At 43.9% G+C, this 21,824-nt stretch overlaps 1 protein-coding gene across 1 annotated transcript; it reads left to right on the top strand.

Moving 5' to 3' along the window:
• Nucleotides 1–877: 877 nt before the first annotated feature.
• Nucleotides 878–21,730, top strand: trmt61a (tRNA methyltransferase 61A; the record flags this gene model as incomplete). Its single annotated transcript, XM_083792035.1, has 4 exons — nucleotides 878–966; nucleotides 2,498–2,874; nucleotides 8,603–8,869; nucleotides 20,447–21,730. The coding sequence occupies 4 exons, from the start codon at nucleotides 878–880 to the stop codon at nucleotides 20,770–20,772; spliced, it is 1,059 nt and encodes a 352-aa protein (XP_083648161.1). The 3' UTR covers nucleotides 20,773–21,730.
• Between the last annotated feature and the right edge of the window lie 94 nt (nucleotides 21,731–21,824).

Raw genomic sequence — 21,824 nt, 5'->3', positions numbered from 1 at the left:
GTTTTATACAAGACGCAGTCGCCTCCCATTGGCTAGTATTTGCAGCCCATTCATTCCATTGGAGGCGCTGGGTTGTCTTTTGGAGTTAATTGGACTGCATTCTCCAATTGTATGATATAAAAATGTGCTTAATTTGATTAAAATGGATGGAATTCCTTGTTCTTGTGCTTTCTTCAAGAACAAAAGGTTTTTGGGGGGTTTGTGGGAGTCTGGGAGAAGGGCTGGTGCTGGTGCTGGTGGGGTGGTTGGGTGATTCCCCAAAATGAGATTTTAGGAGCTTGCCACTGCCAGGACAAAATTGTCAGAAAACAGTAGAGAGGAGACTCCTGGCCAAGACACTATCGACTGGATTTCCTTCCTGAACTATCTTAAAGAATGTGCAATTCTAATGCAAAAATAAATAAAATAAATAATAATAATAAAATAAATAATAATAATAATAATAATAATAATAATACCAAAATGACAATATTAATATTCTATAATAAACAATTACACTTTTTTGTTTTTTAGATAAAAATGATCTGATCCGAATATAAGATCACAACATGTACTGATGCAATACGTTGTACGCTTGTATATGCTTTTTGCTATATGTATGCGACATGTTTGCACAAGGAAGAATAAATACAGCTTTTTAAAAAGACAACACCTTTATTAAACGTAAAAAAAAAAAAAGATAATACAGAATGAAACGGGACTCCATACGTCATCATTTGGAGCCACAAACGTGACAGACTTACAAAACATCTGCACGCCATCTTCTCATAGAGATGGGAGCACGATGGTTTGTAGATCAGTGCGTCCCTCCTCTGCTCTGTGGACTTCCTGTGACAACAAGACCACGTTGTGAGTGAGGTGCAGGTCCGCAGGCTGAATGGTTAGCTGCTACACTGCTACTACATTTTATCATTCATTTATCGTCGCAAAGGACCGTGGACTGGGAGTAACGTTACTTTGGAGAAGGTATCGTAGGATTCTGTCACACCTTTCAAAGTTATTTTAACCAAACACAGGCTAGCTTACGCTTACTATGCTAGCTTTGCTAACAATTACCCCCCCCCCCCCCAAAGTTCGACATGTCACATGGACAACATGGTACAAGCAAGACGTGTGTGTTAAATATGATTTTCCTCCGAGGTGGAACGTCTGGTGACGCGAGCCTATGTGTATGAAGGAACACAACCTGAAAGAAAATAATAATTTTATATCTAAACATGCGAGTGCAGCGAACTGATAAATTGTGCACAATGCACTAGCCATGGTTCACATGACAGTCATGTTTCAGGGCTAAGAATGCACATGCATGAACTGAACATGCATGCTTTTAAAGCTGAAGGGCGCTCGGGTATTAAAATAAAACAATATTTATCGCAGTGTTAAATTATTTTACACTGCAAGGGCAACCCTTGCCGTAAGTATTACAATGTAGTGAAGTACAACACAACAAATGTATTAATGTGAAAAAATAACCATAATGGAAGTTTGAATGATGTTTCTTTCATGATGGATCCATAAGTGCATACCCAGGGTAATTTCAGTTCATAAACTAGATATTGCCTAGCTTTTAGTTAAAGTGAGCACTTTATTACACTGGGACATGTGGACTTTTCCATCACGTTTGGATGTACAGTATGGGCTGTCAAGGCCAGGAAGTCATTTATTGGTAGGTGTTCTCGCATAACTTCCAGGTATGACGATGATGTCACACGCAGACCCTCTGTAACCACGGAAATGCAGGCCCAGCATGAAAGCGTGACATCACACTCACAGCATGACATCACATCACCTTATAGGCGAACACAGCGAACAATGAACGAAAGTGTTAGCATTAAAGTAATCATCATCAGTTTTTGACCGCAGTCGAGATCGTGGATTTCACAATATCACGCCAGACTTCCCGGTCCTTCATTGCCATCCCCAGTTCCTGCTTACTGATGCCTGTGTCCCTAGCGATGACATCAGGGAACGATAGTTTTCTACCTCTGTTCTGCTTTGAGGCAGGACTCCAGAGAAGAAGGGAAAATATAACCTCATTGTCAGCTCTGTAGCAGTGGCCGGCAAACTGTTTTCTTCTGGATCGGACTAGTGAAGAAACACAGGGAAGGTTGCCGTATATTAGATTAGTCGATGGGTGGCTCTTCCAAGGTTGCCGTATATTAGATTAGTCGATGGTTGGCTCTTCCAAGACAGATTTTGCGCTCTCATTAGAAGGCGGGTGTAAGTGCCATCCAACCGTTTCTGTAGTTAAAGTAATAATAAGAATCTTATTAGGGACTATATAAGAACGCCTTGGATTTAAGTCAGGTGCCATTTGACTACTAGTTCTGCTCGTCCCTTCGTAAACCAGCTACCTTTATACAGTCCTATAATGGCTTCAGGTTCTCCCTAAGGTAACAGAACCTCGGCAGAACCCTCTATTGCATTGTTTGAGGTGGGTATTCAGTCAGTGACCCAAGGTGTAGCTTTAAAACTCTTTCACCCACTTCCTTCTCAGACAAAGTTCGAGAGAGCCACCGACACTCGCCATGAGTTTTGTGGAGTACTCTGATCGTATCCAGGATGGGGATGTTGCCATCATCTACGTGAGCCACGACCAGATGATGGCAGTGAAGGTGCAGAAAGGCGCCCAGACACAGACACGCTACGGTGCCATCCGCCACTCCACAGATCTCATAGGCCAGCGCTTTGGGTCAAAGGTGACGTGCAGTAAGGGTGGCAGTAGGGGGGGTGGCTATGTGTTTGTGCTGCACCCCACCCCGGAGCTGTGGACCCTCAACCTGCCCCATCGCACACAGATCCTCTACACCACCGACATCGCCAACATCACCATGATGCTCGAGCTGAAACCAGGCTCTGTGGTCTGTGAGTCAGGTGAGCTGCAACCTTCCACCTGAATTAGAGCAGTGGTTCCCGAACTTTGTCATGTCAAGGACCCCCAAATTGACACTCATTAGCCCTGCGGACCCCCATTTGAAAAGATATGCCAGGGACCCCATGCATAAGAGCTCTAGCAGTGATTCTCAACCCGTTTAATTTCAAGGACCCCCAGTTTGACATGCATGATTAGTCTATGGCATTTCTATCTCTGGGACCCCCAATTTATATTGTAAAATCAAATGTTAATTTAACTCTGCGAGTGTACAAATGGAACCAAATGGACCTGTTAGAGTCCGTTTGGATCCATTTGTATTTGTACACTCTCTGAGTTACAGACCCATAAGGTTCCAAACTATCATTTAGCTGGGGACCCCCTGGAACGCTCTCAAGGACCCCTGTGGACCACACTTTGGGAACCACTGTATTAGAGGCTAGCACTGCATCCTTTGGTTTTGTTTGTAGTGTGTTGTTTTTTTGTTTCGCTTCATGGTACACTATAAATGTCCTCAGACAGGTCGTTTATTGTGATGCGTCGTGAGCGTTACGTGACACCTACTGTAAGTAACTAATTATAAAATGGGGCGTGAGTGGTTAATCAGACTAGTCAATAATCAGACCGATCAATTAAAGAACATGACTAGGTATGACTGTGTCAGTTTGTTAAACAGAATAAAACATTATACTGCTTCAAAATCATTCAATTAAATGAAAAGTAATTGCCTAAATAATTGCTAATACAATTATTGATAAAGTTGAAGCCATAAGCCTGGACTGAAATGATGATGTTGCTGCGTTAGGTCAGTGTGCCCTTATAGTACACAGAACTGGCTCAGCCTGTTGGTGCACATACTGCTATCTCATCTGTGAGATGTGGTCCAGTGTTTACCAACCAACAGGTCTCGAGATGTTGTCATATTGTTTTGGCTTTATTGTAGATATAGTTTTCTCACCTATTTTCCCTCACTTCACACAAGTGTGATTTATTTTATTTAGAGTAGCTATTTATTTTCACCTTTTTTCCCTCTCCCTATTTAATCATTATGCCAATTAATGTTCCCCACACTCATCCTCTGTGTTGCCAGTTCACACTGCTAATTGTACCCTAATGGCTATTACCACTCCAGGGCTCCATAGATTTCAAATTGATTAACTATTGTAGCCCCAATTAACTTTATTGAATTGATGTATGGTCCAGTGGTCCACAAATATCGCGATGTCACAAACTTGACATGGCATCAGCTTTTCTTAATGTCAGTTAAGAGAAATCCTGAGGCCTTTGGACTGTTTGCTGCTTCCTTCTCCATGTGCCTCGCCCTCCTATCCATCTGATTAACTGGAACTACCCATAGGGTGTGGAGAATGTTATTATGGATGCGTGTTGCAGGCTCGCTTGCCCCCAAAGGCAGACTGAGTGCCTGCCGCAGTGCTTCATCATGCTTAACTGCTGCGCTGTTGTTCCTCCAATGGCCGTCACATATTGATGGAACCGGGGAAATGTGTGCTGCATACACGGCCAACCGATTGATAAAGCTTATGTTTGCACTTTTGTGTATGTACTTGCACTCTGTGTGTGTGTGTGTGTGTGTGTGTGTGTCTGCCACTCGCACGTCTGAGTTGTCTCCTGACTACGCAACAATTGAATTGGAAATCCGCCTAGTCAGCTGGCCATGTGTATATTAATCACACACACCCTGGAAGCCACTCCCCCCGGCCATATGGAGGGAGCCGCAACATGTCTGCAGTGATGCAGCGATGTCGGGCTCCTCTCTCACAGATGTACTGTAACAGGTCAGGGAGGAGAATGCTGGCTCACTCCTATCATGTATGCAGAGTAGACCGTCAGCCAAAGACTGCAGGCTGACTCAGCAGACGCAGTGCACCGTCACATGCTTTGGTCCACACACTAATGTCTTTAGTTAGTTTAGGCTTGTTTTCTGCTGTTTCTAATCACATCTAACTCTGCCGTCTCCATTTTGGGCAATGGGGATATCATTGCCCAAAATAAAATGTAAAATAAATAATTTGAAAGGTTTTTGAAAAACTATGCTGTTTTCCTAATTCATCGATGTACGACAAATTATACTGTATAGGGCCTATAGTAGAGAAAATCTTAATTGGTCACATCACAGTGAAAACGACAAGTTTCAGTGGGATTAAGATGGTTAATTCTGTTATATACAGATTATACACTCATACGCAGAAGTAACATTTGACAATAACACTGTGTGTAATAAATGGTTGGATGGATTTCAGTTCAGTTAGTGTTACTGTTAATTGTTCTGTTTTCGTGTGCAACTCTTTAACTGGCAAACAGCTGTTTCCTCTCTTCACAACAGAAGTACCAGACACTGCAGACAGACACCAGATGACTCAGTATGTTTCATTTCCCCCAACATGTTTGATTCCAGAAGAATATCCATTTAAATAGATGCTTTAAAAACCATGGTTTATCCAATTTCATGTTAAATTGGTAGTATTGTAATAGCAACACATTGTTCATTGTGTATTTAATTAGTGTTGCATTCACACACTCTGGTTCATTCTTCACTGACATACACACACACACACACACACACACGCACACGCAAGCAAGCACAAATACACAGATTTCACACACAAACACAGTAGAGACTAACATCATCATGGATTATTAAAGCCTGTAGATGGATACTGCAGTGTGCCCTGCAGGGTGACTTTGCAAGTGAGCTGTGTCAACACACTGATGATTACTGTTGATAATGATATTGGCTGTTCTCTGAGAAGGCCTCCAGTACGCACCATGCGGTCACGTAGAGGAGAGCCCACGTGTGTCTTGAGTGCTGTGGGTTTGACCTTGTGTTACTTCATTTGGTTGCAACTTCCTAGGTGTATAAACGGAAGTTTGTTCGTCTGTTCGACATGCACTTGTAAGTGTAAGTCCTCTAAACGCCTTAGACCTCGCACACATTCGTTAGAGAGGTCAGGACAAATCCCAGTATTGAGTACATGTTTATTATTTGCATATGTATTAGATCCCCCCACATGAAATGCTGGTGCCCTGTGGTAATAGGCTAGCACTGTCTGCATTCCATGTGCCTGCCTGTCTGTCAACAATGTTTATTATTATCATTATTGTGACCACTACGCCTTTATTGACCTTGCAGAATTCTATCTTATTGGAAACAAACAGGGGAGGGGACAGAGAGAGACTAATGATGCGTTGACTAAGTTGCAACACACCACACATTTCCCCTTGTTTCATCGTATCCCTTCGGCCACTCGTACAACCAGCCGCCCACTGACTTGATGTCCTGTTCCCTGAATAGATCAGAGTCCTTGATATGAGTCACACGGGTTCTCTGGATCATTTGCATTGACGCAGAGCTGCTCTTCAAGGGCTAAGAAGAAGAGATAATGAAATGGTTCAGTTGGCTATGTGGAAACTTAATTGAATTTGTGTTTAGCTGTGGTTGAATTAAAAGTCTTACCAGCCACTCTGTGTTGAAATCAACCAGGCGTCTGTGAATTGCACAGCCCAGACTCAGCTCTGATGGATTGTGTGTTTGTGAGAGTTGGGCTCACAGAGATGTTGGCTTCTGCTGTCCATCACTCTTACTCTTAACAGCCGAGCAGCCATTTCCTCTGTGCTGTAAACACTCCTTTACAACTGAAATTCTCTCTCTCCTTTCTCCCCTCTCCTCCTTTCAATGAATAACTGTTCTAGTCTCAACTGCTCTCTCTACATCATTCTCCCTTCCTCTCTCTCTCTATCTTACACTCAAACACACATCTTTCACTCTTTTTTTTCATTGGTCTCATTCATTCTGAATGAGCTCTTGTAGCATTGAAGAGAGCAGTTCTAGTGGGAAATCTTCTGTTCCCTCAATCACTGGATAACCATGGTAGGATGGGAAGATGTCTCTGCTCGTGTGACTATTGTTGTCATGAAAGACTTTAAACTAAGGATGAATTCAGTCCTGTCGGCAACCAAACCATGGGTGCTTTGGGTGGAAGACGGTTATTCTCTAAAAAGCATAACATTCCCCACACCCTTTGAGTGGTTACAGTTAATCGGGTGGATTAGGATGGTGAGTCATATGGAGAAGGAACCACCATACCTTTTTCATTTGATTACATGAGCTGCAACGCCATTGCGAAACTATTGTAAATGAATGATTGAAGGATGAGATTGATTATGTTTAAACTCTTGACTCAGCCCATTTCACTTACCTGCTTTAAATTTCCTAGAAGGCGTAAGTCATAGAATGGTATACATTTTATAAAATATAAAAGTATTGCATTTCCAGGGTCAACTATTATACACCTCTAGATTGTCCTTGTCCATTGTTTATTTTGTTCTGCTGGAATATGAGAATGAGCTTGTATAGTCTAAATGGTTTGTTGTTTAGTTCCGTTTGTTGATGTGGGGTTTTTGGGAGCCCGTATGTGAGAGGTACATGAGGAAGGCTGAGTTAGGATTCATAACATGTGGAACCAGATCTGGGTGCTTTACATAATGAACACCACTATATTTGTCACACCATTTCCACAATCCTGCTATTTTCTTCGCCTTTTTTTTCTCCCACTATTGTCTCTGAGATTTGCTGCCACCCTAAAAGCATCTCTAAGTATTACTCTCTCCTCCAGTCAGAGAGTGAGACTGGAGGAGAGAGCCCCCCAGGTCCCCTGGGGCCCCTCTCTTATGGCCCCTGGCTCTGACCTCCCTCAGTCGTCCGCTTCGACGGCGTGCCGTTTAGCAAGTCAATGTGCCGCTGTGGAGTAAACATAGCCTCCATTGTTGCCACGGGAACAAAGGCAGCAGTGACGCAGTGCTGTCTGGAGGGGGTGTTGGGGGGGGGGGGGGGGGTTTCGCTGTAGCCATGGTGCGTAGCCATGTCCTCAATTCATGCCAACTCGCTTCAATTTGACCACGAGTCACATGACAGTTTTACGTGTACACTCTCTTTGTCCCCCTACCGCGCACACATATACATCCAAAGGTGCGTAGCACGCACACAGAACACACACACACGCACTCTAGCAGGCTGTCACAATACGCACACTAATGGCCATTGTTTACAACAGGAAGTCGGACCATGTTCTGGGACGCGGCCTTAGTGTAATCACGGCCCACTCCAAAAATGCAGCCCAGACGCTGTGTCGACCAGTCTGACTAAGCTGGCCAAATCTCTCCAAAATAATCTACTGATGTACAAAAAAATATGTAATGGAAGCACTCAGCAGAAATAAATGGTCCATAAATACCATGATATTGCCAGCTTTTAATGTCCAGTACATGTTTCCCAAAACTGCATCGGGACCCATTTGTGGGTCTCGGACATATTCTTATGGGTCCCTTATATTTTTTGTTTCCTACATTTTGTTATTACTTATTTCCAAAAAAGAAATCTAAAAACATTCGCAAAAAAAGCAAAAATGTTCATAAATTAAAAACAATTTCTTTCAGTAATTTCATGGAGAAATCAGAGAAATCCCTTAAATTAACAAATGTTTAAGAAGTATTGAAAATAGCCGATCTACACGCTCACAACGTGACGCGAAGCAACACCTTGTGAGCTTGTAGATCTGCTATTTTCACTAGTTTTGGTTCCCGGGCAAACGTCTAATTTCCTTTTTTGGGTCTTGAGCTAAAATGTTTTGGGAACCACTGCTCTAGGTTCCCGTTCTGATCATGGAGCCCCCTCTGTGTGGTCTCAACCCTCTCTTCTCAACGTATCTGCAGGTACAGGCAGTGGGTCTCTGTCCCACGCCATCCTACGGACCATCGCTCCGACGGGCCACCTCCACACGGTGGAGTTCCACCAGCAGCGTGCAGAGAAGGCCGCGGAGGAGTTCAGGGAGCACCGTGTGGGGCACCTGGTCACCGTCCGGAACCAGGACGTATGCAAAGAAGGCTTTGGAGTCACCGCTGTGGCCGATGCCGTCTTCCTGGACATCCCCAGCCCCTGGGAGGCCGTAGGACATGCCAAGGATGCTCTGAAGAGACACGGTAAGATGCTGATCGATAGACTAGACAGAAACTTTATCTAATACAATTTTAGTACCCCAATGATGGGTTTAGTGATGATGTGATTGTAAACATTTCTAATATTTGCTACTTAGTTGGAACAACTGCCGATATCCACTATCCCAATATTGTCCAACTCCTAATTTCCGATACCGATATCCGCCAATACTGATATATGCGGTCGACGGTCGTGGATTTAACATATTCTGCCTAATTCTATTGTGAGTGATGCCCCGCTGGATGCATTCATAAATGTAAGGTTTTCAAAATACAAATGATCATAATAATCATAATCCGATATTACATTTCTATGCAAATATCATCTTATAATATCGGGAGGCCAATAATATCGGACATCCTAGAAACGAGTAAATGTAGTGTCTTACTCCTGGGGATCCTTTCTGTCTCCTATTTTAGACAAAGCGTTCTCCGGGTCTGATATGAATCCGTTTTGGCCCAGCTGGCCATTGGCTGGCCCAGACAACGAGGCGGGACTTCCCCCCCTTCTTCTTTGTTGGTTTTTATTTTTACTCGAGTGGGGGGGGGGTGGTCCCGATCATAGACTGCAACGGTAGCCACGCCCATCAGAACATACTTGACTTTATGGTCATCTTTTAAATAAATGGGACCATAAATGAGACTTTAAACTAGTGACTGGAAGCAGAAAGTATTCATGACCATGTTTATTAAGGTAATACAGTCTAGGTGAAGTTGGGCCCAAATACGGACCTCTATGGAGCTATGGGTTTTTTTTTTGGGCCCAATGACAGGGCCACAACAGGCCATTATATGAACTTTCAGGAAGTCAGGATTTCCTACTGGCTTCAGATACTACTGCCCCCCTGCTGTTTTAACCACTCCGTATATAGCCTTGCAGAGTTGATGATAGTGCAGCTTCTGTGCCAGCCTGTGATGCAACAATCACATTACACTTATCATAAAGTTATGCGTGATCAGGGAGTACAGGAGGCGGATGAGCACACAGACACAGTCCTGGCTGTGGGGCTCCAGTGCCAAGAGTCGGTATGAATTGGCACCAGCAGCTGCCAATCCGCACCAGCTGGGTGCTGTCTCTCACTTCCAGTCCAGATGGGGGAGGGTGAAGTTGACGGCATCATCTGTTGCCCTATTTTGTCTGTAGGCAAATTATTGTGTTGAATGTGTTGGACAGTGAGGACTCGGAGGTGCTGTGGGTTTTGATTAGCCTCTCAAAGCACTTCACGATGATGGGTGTGGGTGTGCTTACTGCGCTACAGGGCTTTTGGTTTCTTGGGCACAGGGACAATAATGGTCTTTTTGAAACGGACTGGAGCAGAGAGACACAGTGGCACTGAGATCTGCCAGCTTGTCTGTACGTGCCTTGAAGACTCGCCCAGGGATACAATGTTGGCCACGTGCCTGGTGTGGTCTATTTGAAAGATTACACACAACCGCCCTAGATATTTAAAGTGGGAAGGATTCATATGTGTTATCCTCGTGGGTGCATAACATATTCAATTGGTCTAGGAGAGAGATGCAGAAAGTTCCACAATATTGTTATCTATCTAAGATAAGATAACCTGTGTATATACCTGTGTGTTTATATAGGTCTGTCTGTTCTTCCTTCCGTCTATTCAAACGCTTATGACTGTGTGCTGAAACACATCCATTTGTTTGTGTGCACCACTCTGCTGTCCATGCATTAAAATGTTGTTTTCGATATGATTGAAGAGTGGAGGTAGTTTCTTCACTAGACCCTGCAGCCGATGAGAGATGTTTTGAAAATAACTAATAATCATGGTTAGGTTGTCAACCCTGGCTACCACATACTCGGAAAGATAACCTACCATTAGTTGGAGTTCCTCTTGTACTATAATGTTATGTAATTGACTGTTAAAATTGTGCACTGTATGCTGAATTTTGTGACGTATGATTATACAGATCTTTGCTTCAAAAAAGGGGATAATTTTGATTGAGGTTAGGTTTATGGTTTGGAATGTAGTGGTTAAGGGATGACTGTAAGGTGAATGTATATTAGTTATATCATTTTAATGTGCACACGTAAGTTTGAAACGGTCCTGTTTTTGTATGCATTTAATTTCGTGTGTAATATAGTTATTAGATCGAAAAGAATTGACAGGATGTTGTGGATGAAGTTTCACGTTTCCAATTTATATAAGAAAAAAGGCGTTACAAGAAAAAGGCACAAATAAAATGAATGAATCGTAGTATCACTTGCATAAGAGGTTTCTCTCGGCTAGTCTGCTAGTTAGCTCGTATCTGACTCACATGTAACAACAAACCCCAAAGAAAGAGCGGCTCCTTCACCGGATATCCGGCGCTAGTAATAAGCATTATGGGAAATGCAGTTCCAGCAAAACCCCGTAAATGAATATAGCAACAGAAAACAGCTATTCTAAATCAATTAAATTATTTTAACTGTCTTTTAAGTCTTTGTAAACTGTAAATAATACTATGAAATAAACATCTTTATAAACATTATGAAATGAAATGTGAAATATGAATAACTATAATAACCAAAATAGTTATAACATTGTGTGTGTGTGTGTGTGTGTGTGTGTGTGTGTGTGTGTGTGTGTGTGTGTGTGCGTGTGCGTGTGTGTGTGTGCGCGCGCGCGCTCTGTCTCTCAAACACACTCAGTGTCACTTGATAATGATTCTCCTATGACTCTTCCTGGCATGTCAGAGAACACAAGTGTGACAAAGGCGAACACCCCTCCCATCTACTGCTGTCCGCTGGCCACACAGTTCATCTTACGGTTCATCATCTCTGGCCCCTTCTGACCATCTAACCAAGTCTTTTAGAACTCATTAACGTTTGTGTTGGTGTGTAAATCTTCAGTGTGTACTTCCTGTCACAGAGGAAAAGAGTAATATTGGGACTCGAACACATTCCACGGTTTCTGTGGCGACATGAACCCACAATGCACTGGGGTGGGCAGGCCCAGGCAGGTTGGCTGCTCAGTGGGGTGTTCAATGGACACGTCCAGTTTTGTGTGTGGATTATGGGTCAAATCGGTTTAAGTATGTTTAGCCAGAATGCTCAGCAACAATCCTTTCTGTAGTCCAGTGGGTAGTACCTGTCATGCCATATTCCTGGTGTGTTCTCTAAAGTGATTACTAGGGACATCATTTCAACTTTGACCCTAGCATACCTATTCAGGGGTAAACGTTCGGCGAAAATGGGTGTTGCAATGCAAAATCGGTGTGGGATCCCAGTCAACAAAGTCTATACTATATAGAGTTTAAGTGATTAACCCTCCAACAACTACCGTTGAAGTGCTTTAGGCCTAGATCAGGACATGTGTTACATTGCTTGCTTGATTGAGGTATTTATTGAAAAAATAATGGCATACAATGATTCGTGATGGTACCAAGCCGCTCTCAGTGACTTCCAGCAGAATCTTTGGTTGTATTGGGGACCTTCCTGGACCTTGCTATGAATGTAAGGTAGGGTCGGGTGTTGCAGTGCCCCATGCTCTGTCACAAAGGTCCCCAGTGGAGAGAGAGAGAGAGATGGGGAAGGACATGCAGCAAATGGTTGGATTTGAACCTGGGCCAACTGTGGTGGACTGAGCCTTAATGTTATTCGTTCCACCAGGTGAGCGCATACCACGCTCATCTGATTTTAAGAACATCAATTATATAAAATGTGACTTTTCTGTTTCTTGAACAAAGATGTAACTGTGGCTATTGTAGTCCGTATTAGTTGTTTGCTGGCGCTGCTTACTTTGTTGTGCACTACTGCATTTAATTAGGGAGTTCTATCTCCAAACCCCTCGCATACATTTGACCAAATGCACTGTCCACCCATAGCAATGAACTGGATTGGTGCTTAATAAACTGTGCAGGGTGCATGCTAATATTCCCAAGGCAACGTTTAAACATCAGTCTGTAATGGAATACAGGCCCTGGAGAAGCAGCTCCCTAACCCTGCCTTCCCTTCATCTTATACCTCCTCTCTCTACCTTTTATGGTGCCTTTGCTATTCCTTTCCTGAGCTACCACTGTCCTCCAGCCTTAATGCACACACACACACACACACACACTTGCGCGCACACAAACACTACGTACCACACACACACACGCACAAACATTTTTCACACACATTAACCAGACATGTACTGATAAAGCCCAATAGCCCATACACACACATGCGCACATGCACAGATAAATAAAAGCATGCAGCCAGTTATCCATGTAGGAAGCAGCCCCATGCCCATACAGGGTCATGTAGCAAAGGAGAGAGAGTTTGTGTCTCCATAAGGAAACGGTTAATTTGCTTCCTCCTGTAGTCTGTTGGGAGAAGGTTTTGTTTGTCTCCAGAGAGCTGGGCTAAACCGAACATGGTTGCGTTGCAGTCCAGGGCACATTTTTGGCTGCACTTTACTGAGAGCTCTGAAACCACTGAGGCCTGTCTTGTGCGGACCACAGCATCAAACACTGCACAGGGTTAGACGTTCTATTCCCTGAAGAGCTCAGTGGCTAGGAATCAGATGTGGCACTTAATGTTCCAGCTAGTCATACCTCTGTCAGTGTGTTGAGTCGAGTTAAGGGGTTCCATTCCCTGTGAATGTGGGTATAATTTGGCTACACTGGTAGCATTCTGGGTTTGGATAGAGGTGTCTTAACAAAGCCCACTTGTTACTTGAGGAAACGTCTAACATTTCTGTTTTCTGTCATCATTCTGAGCTGATCACGTGATGTCTTGAGAACTAAAGTCACTAGAAAGAGAATGTTGAGGCACAAGCCTGTGGAAATTGAAAAATGTTCCCCCCGGTTGTAATTCTTTTCATTTCTTGGCTTATAGCCTGGCCCGCTATTTAGAGGAGCTGCATTCTGAGAGAACCAGGATACTGGCAGAGCCATCCATTCCCCTCCCCTGGCAGAGTTGGGACACTTATTATGCAAGACTCCAGCTAGTGTGTTCCATTATGCACAGCCTGCAATGAATGCTACACAGATATTCTAACATACAAAATACCTAGTTTCATAATACTGTTTCTCTATGTGGTAAAAAAAAAAAACCCCACAAGGTACATTAAAGGTTTGAACTGTTTATACGTTCCCAGGCTCGCTAATGCTATTAGAAATAATGGTTATACAAGAGAAATGTCTATTAAGACACAGAATAGTAAAAGCAAAAAAGATACAGAATAGAAAGAGGTCGAACTCAAATGCATAATTAATTAAACCTAGCATAAAATAGACTACAAAACCTACTTCCCTGTTTTTTTCCAGACTTCTTCCATCTATGACTTGGCCCCTCCCCCCCTGCTGTATTAGCTGGTTGCTAGGACACATTGGAGCTGTGTTTACAGCTGCACAGAGTCAGAGAATGAATGCTGGTCGTATTTGTCAAAGGCACGAACACCATGTGAAACATCCCAAATGTCTCAAACGGCACGGCTTTCATACAATGCTTTCTTCAGTAGGCATGCTACTCCAGACACACAGTTTAAACTGGCATTTTCTCTGTTAATGCAATGGAAGTTTAAGAATCACACTGCCCCTATATTCTTTACGAGATGTCATGAATGCAGTGTTATTGTACCAGTAAGACGCCCTGAGGGCGAGAAGCCACCTCGCCCTAAAGGGCGTGGTCGCGTGAACGCATCCGCCTGGGTGACGGCAGATGGCAGACTGCTGGGTGAGCGCTGGCGCTTTGGCATGGGGGGGGGGGGGGTCAGATCAACATATGGAATGAATTCTGCACTGGCCACACACGGAGCGTGTCTTGAGTGTACAGGGTTTTATGAGGTCAGATCAACATATGGAATGTCAGAACAGGAAGGACGGGTGGGGAAGGATCAACATAAGAATGTCAGAACAGGTCAGCGCCATATATGGACCTCTCAGGGTTTGAGGTCAGATGTAGAGTTGCTGGCCGGCTCCATATATGCAGATCTAGGTGATGATCCAGTCTTCTCCATGTATGGTTATCCAGGGTTAGATGAGGTCAGTGTCGTGATCTTCGTATAGGGATATGGCCATATATGATGGAGTGACGTGTCACGGGGCGTGATGTCATGAGGCGTGACTATATATAGAGGTGTGATGTCACGAGGTGTGACCATATATGGAGGCGTGATGTCACGAGGCATGACCATATATGGAGCCCGACCAACTGACGGGAGATGCAGGTTTTCATAGTAAATGCGACCTATGGTCGCAATAAAACAAAATCAGTCACAATATGTATTTACATTGGCCACATGACGTCTCATGTCGTTATTTAGTACCCTAAACAAGTGTCAATACACTTGACTTGGCTGGCAATTATCTTTGTTAAAAGTGCTCTAAACTAACATTGCCAGTAACAGACGCCCGTGGGGGCAGTGTCTTGAGTGTACAGAGTTTGATGAGGACAGATCAACATTAATTCTGTATTGGCCATATATGGAGCATGTCACAAGGCATGACTGACTGACAGGTTTTGCAGATTTTCTTAGTAAACTGCGACCTATGCTCGCAAAAAGTCCATAGACTTCGCTACCACATGACGTAATTTCAAAAGGCATGCATTGGAGGGGCAAAAACAATTCCAAGCAGAGTAGAGAGTCCACTCCCCCCAATGTGTTTTTATCTTCATTGAAACAGTGAGTTTGGAAAGATGAGAAGGCATAGTTGTATAGGGGAGACACAGGGGGCAGAGGCATTAGCTGGAACTGATCCAAGGCCAGGTGGGTGTATATACAGGCCTAGAGACGGTGGCTCAGTTGGGAGCACTGTTGCCTCACAGTGAGAAGGTCCAGGGTTCAAAACCAACTAAGGATAAACTGAAATCTTTCTTTGTGGAGTTCACATGTTCTCCCTTGGTTCACATGGGTTTTCTCTCCCTCATATTCCTCTCAGTGCGCTTAAAAGGTACTGGCCACAGAGCTGGAGCTGGACCCTGGGCACTGCTCACTCGCTGCCCACTCACTGCTCCCAGTAGTTGAGTTGGGTTTCATTTCTCCAGGGAAATGTGAGCAAAACGGCTGACTTTCAGCAGGTTTGGGGCATTTATGTTTTGTTCAGTTCAATAAAGTTATGTTGGGGGGGTGGGGGGGATGAAGTATAGTGTAGCTGTCAGGCAGTTTTGTAAATGGAAGTGGATATCGGACAAATTTCTTTCTTTGGATCTGCCAGCATCGTTTGGGTCTGATGTATGGTACCATTACGGATTTAGTGTTAGTATTATTACCTATGGCGTTGACGAGCGGGGGGAAAGTGGTGGATAAAACGGCAACTGTGTGCAAGCACTGCAACACACATGGCTTGCTAGCGGTGCAAGCACTGCAACACACATGGCTTGCTAGCGGCATTGTTTCCAATATGATGACCCATTTACAAAGACATCACCCCAGGGTGCCCGTTGACAGTGCAAGGAGGCGGGAGTCGAGCGGGAAAGAGCACCTCCTTCTCCCCACAGCATTTAAACGGATTCTCCAGTGGGCAGATTCAGAGAGGGCAAAGTCTACAGCTAACGAAGGTTATGCTACCCTATGCAGTCATGGAGGAGGGAGGATTTCAGCATAATGATTTGATGTTCTTGAGCTACACTAGTGTATAATACCACCCCTCACACTGAAACCTCAACAAGACTATTATGACAACAGATATATTATAACTTTATGAACAGACACAACCAGGAGTTGTAAAATTACTCCAACACTGATGGATATATATAACAACCTATCTACTGGTATCAATACCTATATCTATTCTATATCACACACAAAAACAAAACAACAAATCGGTAAATGCCTCCGTCACTTGCAAAAAAGCGGTGTCGAGTCGTTATCATCTCACTATTAATGTCAGGGTTAGGGTTTCCAATTCCTGTGTTGCTGAATGGATAGCTCACAATAACTCCCACTGGAGATAACCTTAAAATAAATGTATGTCCTGTTGTACTCTAAGTTACTTTGGATAAGAGTCCTCCAACTACTGCCATATTTATTATGTAACTTAAGAAATTGCACTGTACAGTAAATCCCTGCTGTACTGTACTTCTTAGTACAGCTGTAGCGGTAGGAGTGCCATTCTGTACTCCCAAGGGTCAACTACTGAAGATTTCTTGGCAAGATTTTCTCCAGCCTCCTGCTGTGATCTCCTCAGGGTTGCGTTTAGCTAAGAGACCAAATCAGTGGGTGATCTCTCTCCTCTCATATTCATTCATTCATTCATTCATTCATTTTTAACAACTTAGTTGACCTATATGCTTTGACAAATAGTGAAAATACGTGTTCTACAAGCTCCCAATGCGTCTCTCATCAACAGTTGAAAGTGGTTAATGAGAGGAATATTGTGTTGGATAATACTGGGTTAAGTTGAGGGAAAAAGGCCACTGCATTCAAAACCCGTCTAACCTATGATTTGGAGGTCAGACTATGGATTGGAACACAAAATGGGCCACAGGGATTATCGATAATGTCTAGATGTAGAATATAGATTTTTATTAAGAGCATAGCTTTTGAATGCCGTCAACCCATTTGGAAAGGGAGAATAGATTACATTGGGTGAGGGTTTTGACTGAGGAATCATGCTCCAACAGCTGCTACTAGTACTTTGTCCATTTATACTTGGCCGCCCCATTGTTGTCGGGGTATTTGCCATATAATATTTACTTACGCATACCTGAAATTCGTCCTTTCACATTTACCCAAACACAGTAGAATCCAGAGTGTTCATTTCCTGCAAAGCCCAAATGTACACATAAGCAAGCATAATTTAAGTTACTTCATAGTGAAACTATCTCTCTTAGATAGCTCACCAGTGCCGACCTTTTTGACCAAACAGTGGAAAAAAGATACAGATACAGTTTGAACCGGAAGTAATTGTCGGGCATTTTACATCACAGCGATGGAAGTGAACGGTCCGTGCGGTCATAGTTTTTGGCATATCTAAGTCAAATTAAGCTCTAATCAAGCCACGAATATCGCATTTTGAGCAGATTATGAGCCATAATTCAAATAAAGACGACATGCGTGCACACGAGGATTTTGGCCGTTTTTGGGTGGACGCGATCTGTCGTTATATAACGCGTTGGCCTGCAGGATCTCAAACAGTACTTGCTTGTGTCCAGAGATCGTGTAGGAGTTGAGGTCTCTCCCTGGACCCAATGTACCCCTGCTGCTCTAGGGGACATAACGCCGCCACCACCACCCCTCTCATCTGTCCTGCTGTCTGAAACAGAACATTAAAGGGAGGAACATTACATTATTCTCCCACAAGGGGGGGGGGGGGGGTGCGTGCGTGCGTGCGTGTGACTGGGTGGGTGGCATGGAGAAAGGGGGGAATCCTGGGTTGAGTGGACCTGTCCTGAATCCTGATCGCTGCTTTTCTTCTGCTCCATGTTCATGAATTCAAGCGCTGTTATTGGCCGTGCACAGACACACACACACACACGTGTCTGCTTTGCATTACTTTACCTGGGTTAGCTTACGTGTTGTACTTGAAAGTTGACATTAGAATCCCTTGGTCAAATAACATTGGCGCGCGGCGTGATAAGAACTAGTGGGTTGTTGCTGGCTGCAATGCTATCCCATTGGCTGAGAGGTCGGCTAGAGGCAAAAAGTGTCTGGTTGCCTAGAGACGAGGCAGCCAATCAGGACGATAGCTCGTCACTATAGCAAGTGGGCGTGAAAGCCAAGCCGAGAGAAAATAGACCAGCTGCTGTGCTTACACAGCAGCTGGTAAAAAGGTGCCCGCGTATGTATTCTCATAGAAATACATTGTATATAGTGTGTCCAGACGTCCCGATTCGGCCAGGATTGGCGAGAACAGTCGTGCGTGTGCGGACCCGTTTTTGGTAGGTTCGTTGCGCAATGGTGTCGCTCACCGCGTCTACCCTCATGTTTTTGCATTGATATTAGGCGGTACCAGCAGGTGGGCCAAGCAGGGCTGATTAGGCGGTACCAGCAGGTGGGCCAAGCAGGGCTGAGACCAATCTAAGTGGTGACATGTAGCGGCGCTGACTACTGATTGGTCACAGCATCCTCACAGCTGTGTCAACACACAGACAGAGACGCAACAATGTCCCGGACACGGATTTCAGCTTGCTAGTCGTGGTTGCTACGGCCGCCCGTTATTGTTTTATATTTTTGTATCTGTGCGCAGGATTTCCTGCTGGACAAAAACGTAGTCTGGGAGGTGCTACTGGACAGGGGTGCATGTTCATACAGTACATCATTAGCTATGACAAATATCTCAATAGTGACAATTTCACACTTTTAACTAAGTGTAGCAACAGTGAAAACTAAACCTTTTTCCAAAAACTGCATATTTCAGGCCAATTAAAGTCTTATTTTTAGTCTAGACTGAACCGGAATCTCTGGTTAGGATGTCTGCATGTGTAGCCAAATTACTCTTGATTTCCTACACAAGCAAACTACACCTGTTCTTCATTGTGTCCTCTGTGTCCATCTCTGGTCTGACTGTGTTCCACTTCCAACAAGGGCACAAATGCAGTACCAGAGCAATAAATACACACAGTTTACTTTGGTACATCTAGCATTCACTAGCCATTCTAACAGTCTCTCTGAATGCATATTGGCTGATCAAAGGTGGCTCGGAGATACAATCGGTGTGAAAAATATTCAGGGTTTTACTTACTTGGCCCACTGGCCGCTTGCATAACACATTCGGCACTGATAGTCCCAGTGGTTTGCCAGATTAGCTGCACGTACGCACACAGAGCGCTTTTCAAGACTGCTCGCCCCATTGGTTGTTTAACTGACAAACTAAGACATATAATTGGGAATGTATGAAAGACTGTGTGTATCCTCTTAACTGTCATTTCTGTCCCTATAACTACCCACCTCGTCCTGGCCAATGTTCTAGTCTCTAATTATAGGCCAATTACCTTGGTGTTTTTCTTCTACAATATCCACACTGTCGACTAGTTTCACATCAACTACCACCTTTTACTGCATTCTCAATTTCTCACAATCGTCAACCTTCTCCTATTATCTGTGCATAATGCCTCTTTGGGCCTGTTTGGTCTAATGGATTGTAAGCTGTAGCAGCACTCATGTTGCAAATTACACAGCCACACACCTGTACGTGAACAAACAGCTTAATGCACTGGTACATTTTCTCGTTTTAGTCAATTTGGTTATTTCGTGACAAATTATTGACCGTCAGTGTTACTCAAAATGTTCAGCTGCAGATGAACAAGGAGAGCATCGTTAATGTTGTCTGATTACACGGAATGAAAGGACCTTCAGTGACCAGTTCCTCAATTTGCTGTCGGTTGGATTGTGTGACTTGGCAAAAATTGACACTACCACTACTTCCTCTCTTTCCTGCCCTTCCCCCGTCTCTGTCTTTTGTCTCCCTTTCTCTTCCCCTTTTTCTTCTGTTCCTTTCTGTCTTCTCTGGCCTCCGTCTGTCTCTCTCTCTCTCTCTCTCTCTCTCTCTCTCTCTCTCTCTCTCTCTCTCTCTCTCTCTCTCTCTCTCTCTCCACACACACACACTTTACCGACTTTCTGGCTCTCATTCTCTCCTCCTGCCCTCTACCTCTCCATCCTTCCCTCCTCTTTCTCCCCTGCATTTCGTCCTCCCACTCTCCAGGAGGTCGTGTGTGCTCCTTCTCTCCGTGTATCGAGCAGGTCCAGAAGACGTGTCTGGCTCTGTACAAACTGGGCTTCGAGGAGGTCAGCACCATGGAGGTCCTGCTGCGCGTCCATGACGTGCGCACCGTCTTCCTGGCGCTCCCCGACTTCGGGCCCGAAGCTTCCGCCTCGGCCGCGACCGAACCCAGAGAGGAGGAAGCCTCTCTCAGATCATCCTCGTCTCGCCCCAACCTTCCCTCGGTTACCTGTAAGACCACAACCGCCGCCAGGGAGATGCCAGGCCACACCGGGTACCTGACCTTCGCTACAAAACCACGGACATAAGCTGTTATTACCCTCTTAGGTTGTATTTGTTGTTGAGATACATGGGCGATATTTTGAAACGAGGGTGATTTTATGGGTCACATTTGACTTTGTTAACCACTGAAGTCTGTATACATTGTTGTATGACAAATAGCAAGAAATAGTCAATCTACACGCTCACAAGGCAGTTTGCATCATGATGCGTTGAGATCTATTCCCTCAAAGAGATGGACGGTGCAGCAGCAGTGCAACGTACTTGCAGTTCAAATTATGACATTAGCATGCACTGGCTCAAAATGTTTCCCATGCCTTGACTTACAAAATAGTGAGGGGACACCTGAACTGTCATGAACTCTGCACTGTACAAGTGCAAAAGTATTTTCATGCTGAGATCATCTTTGTTTAGTTGTAAGCCAATGGAATAAGGATGATGATCAGTCGAGTTGCATATGGCAAACCTGGTCCGCTGTTATAACATTTTCATCTGCTGCCTTTGGACTTAAAACTGAAATCACACTTCTAAACGCTTCCTACTGATGCGATTTAATGCTTTGTCCTTCCCTCTTCTTACGTAATCTGCTCTGTTCCAGCTTCAGTTCAGCTTTTCTCCCTTTTTTTCCACATACTTTTTTTTAATCACTGAGGGAGTTTGTGTGGTTTTAAACATCTACGCAATCTCTGCCTCTCTCTGTTTTCCAAAGGCTTTAATAAAATAGAACAACCAGCTTAGATTGCACTGTCCCGTGCTGTTGATTTAATGCTGGTGGATTTGGTGTGTTTTTATTTTTTATTTTTTTTATTTTTTACAGCTGTCACCTGGTGCTGTTATTTTGCTTGCATCAAGCAAAAATGTCAGTAGCCAAGTCATTGTATACGGCTGTTATGTCCAAAAATGGACAGATAAGAGAACAAACAGTTACTCTGTTGTTTTAGTTTGTGCTTTTTGAATTTAAACAAATACAATAAATGTGTGAAAACACCTCTTGTCCATTTGTCCTTATAACACTACCATGTGAATTAACCTGTACCTTGACATTTACCTACAGATCCAGACATACTGAGGAGAATCTTGT

The sequence above is a fragment of the Protomyctophum parallelum genome (assembly GCF_964188405.1).
Source record: "Protomyctophum parallelum genome assembly, chromosome: 20".
NCBI classification, from domain to species: Eukaryota; Metazoa; Chordata; class Actinopteri; order Myctophiformes; family Myctophidae; genus Protomyctophum; species Protomyctophum parallelum.
Note: the sequence above shows the minus strand (reverse complement) of the source record. Positions and strands in the feature narration are given on the sequence as shown.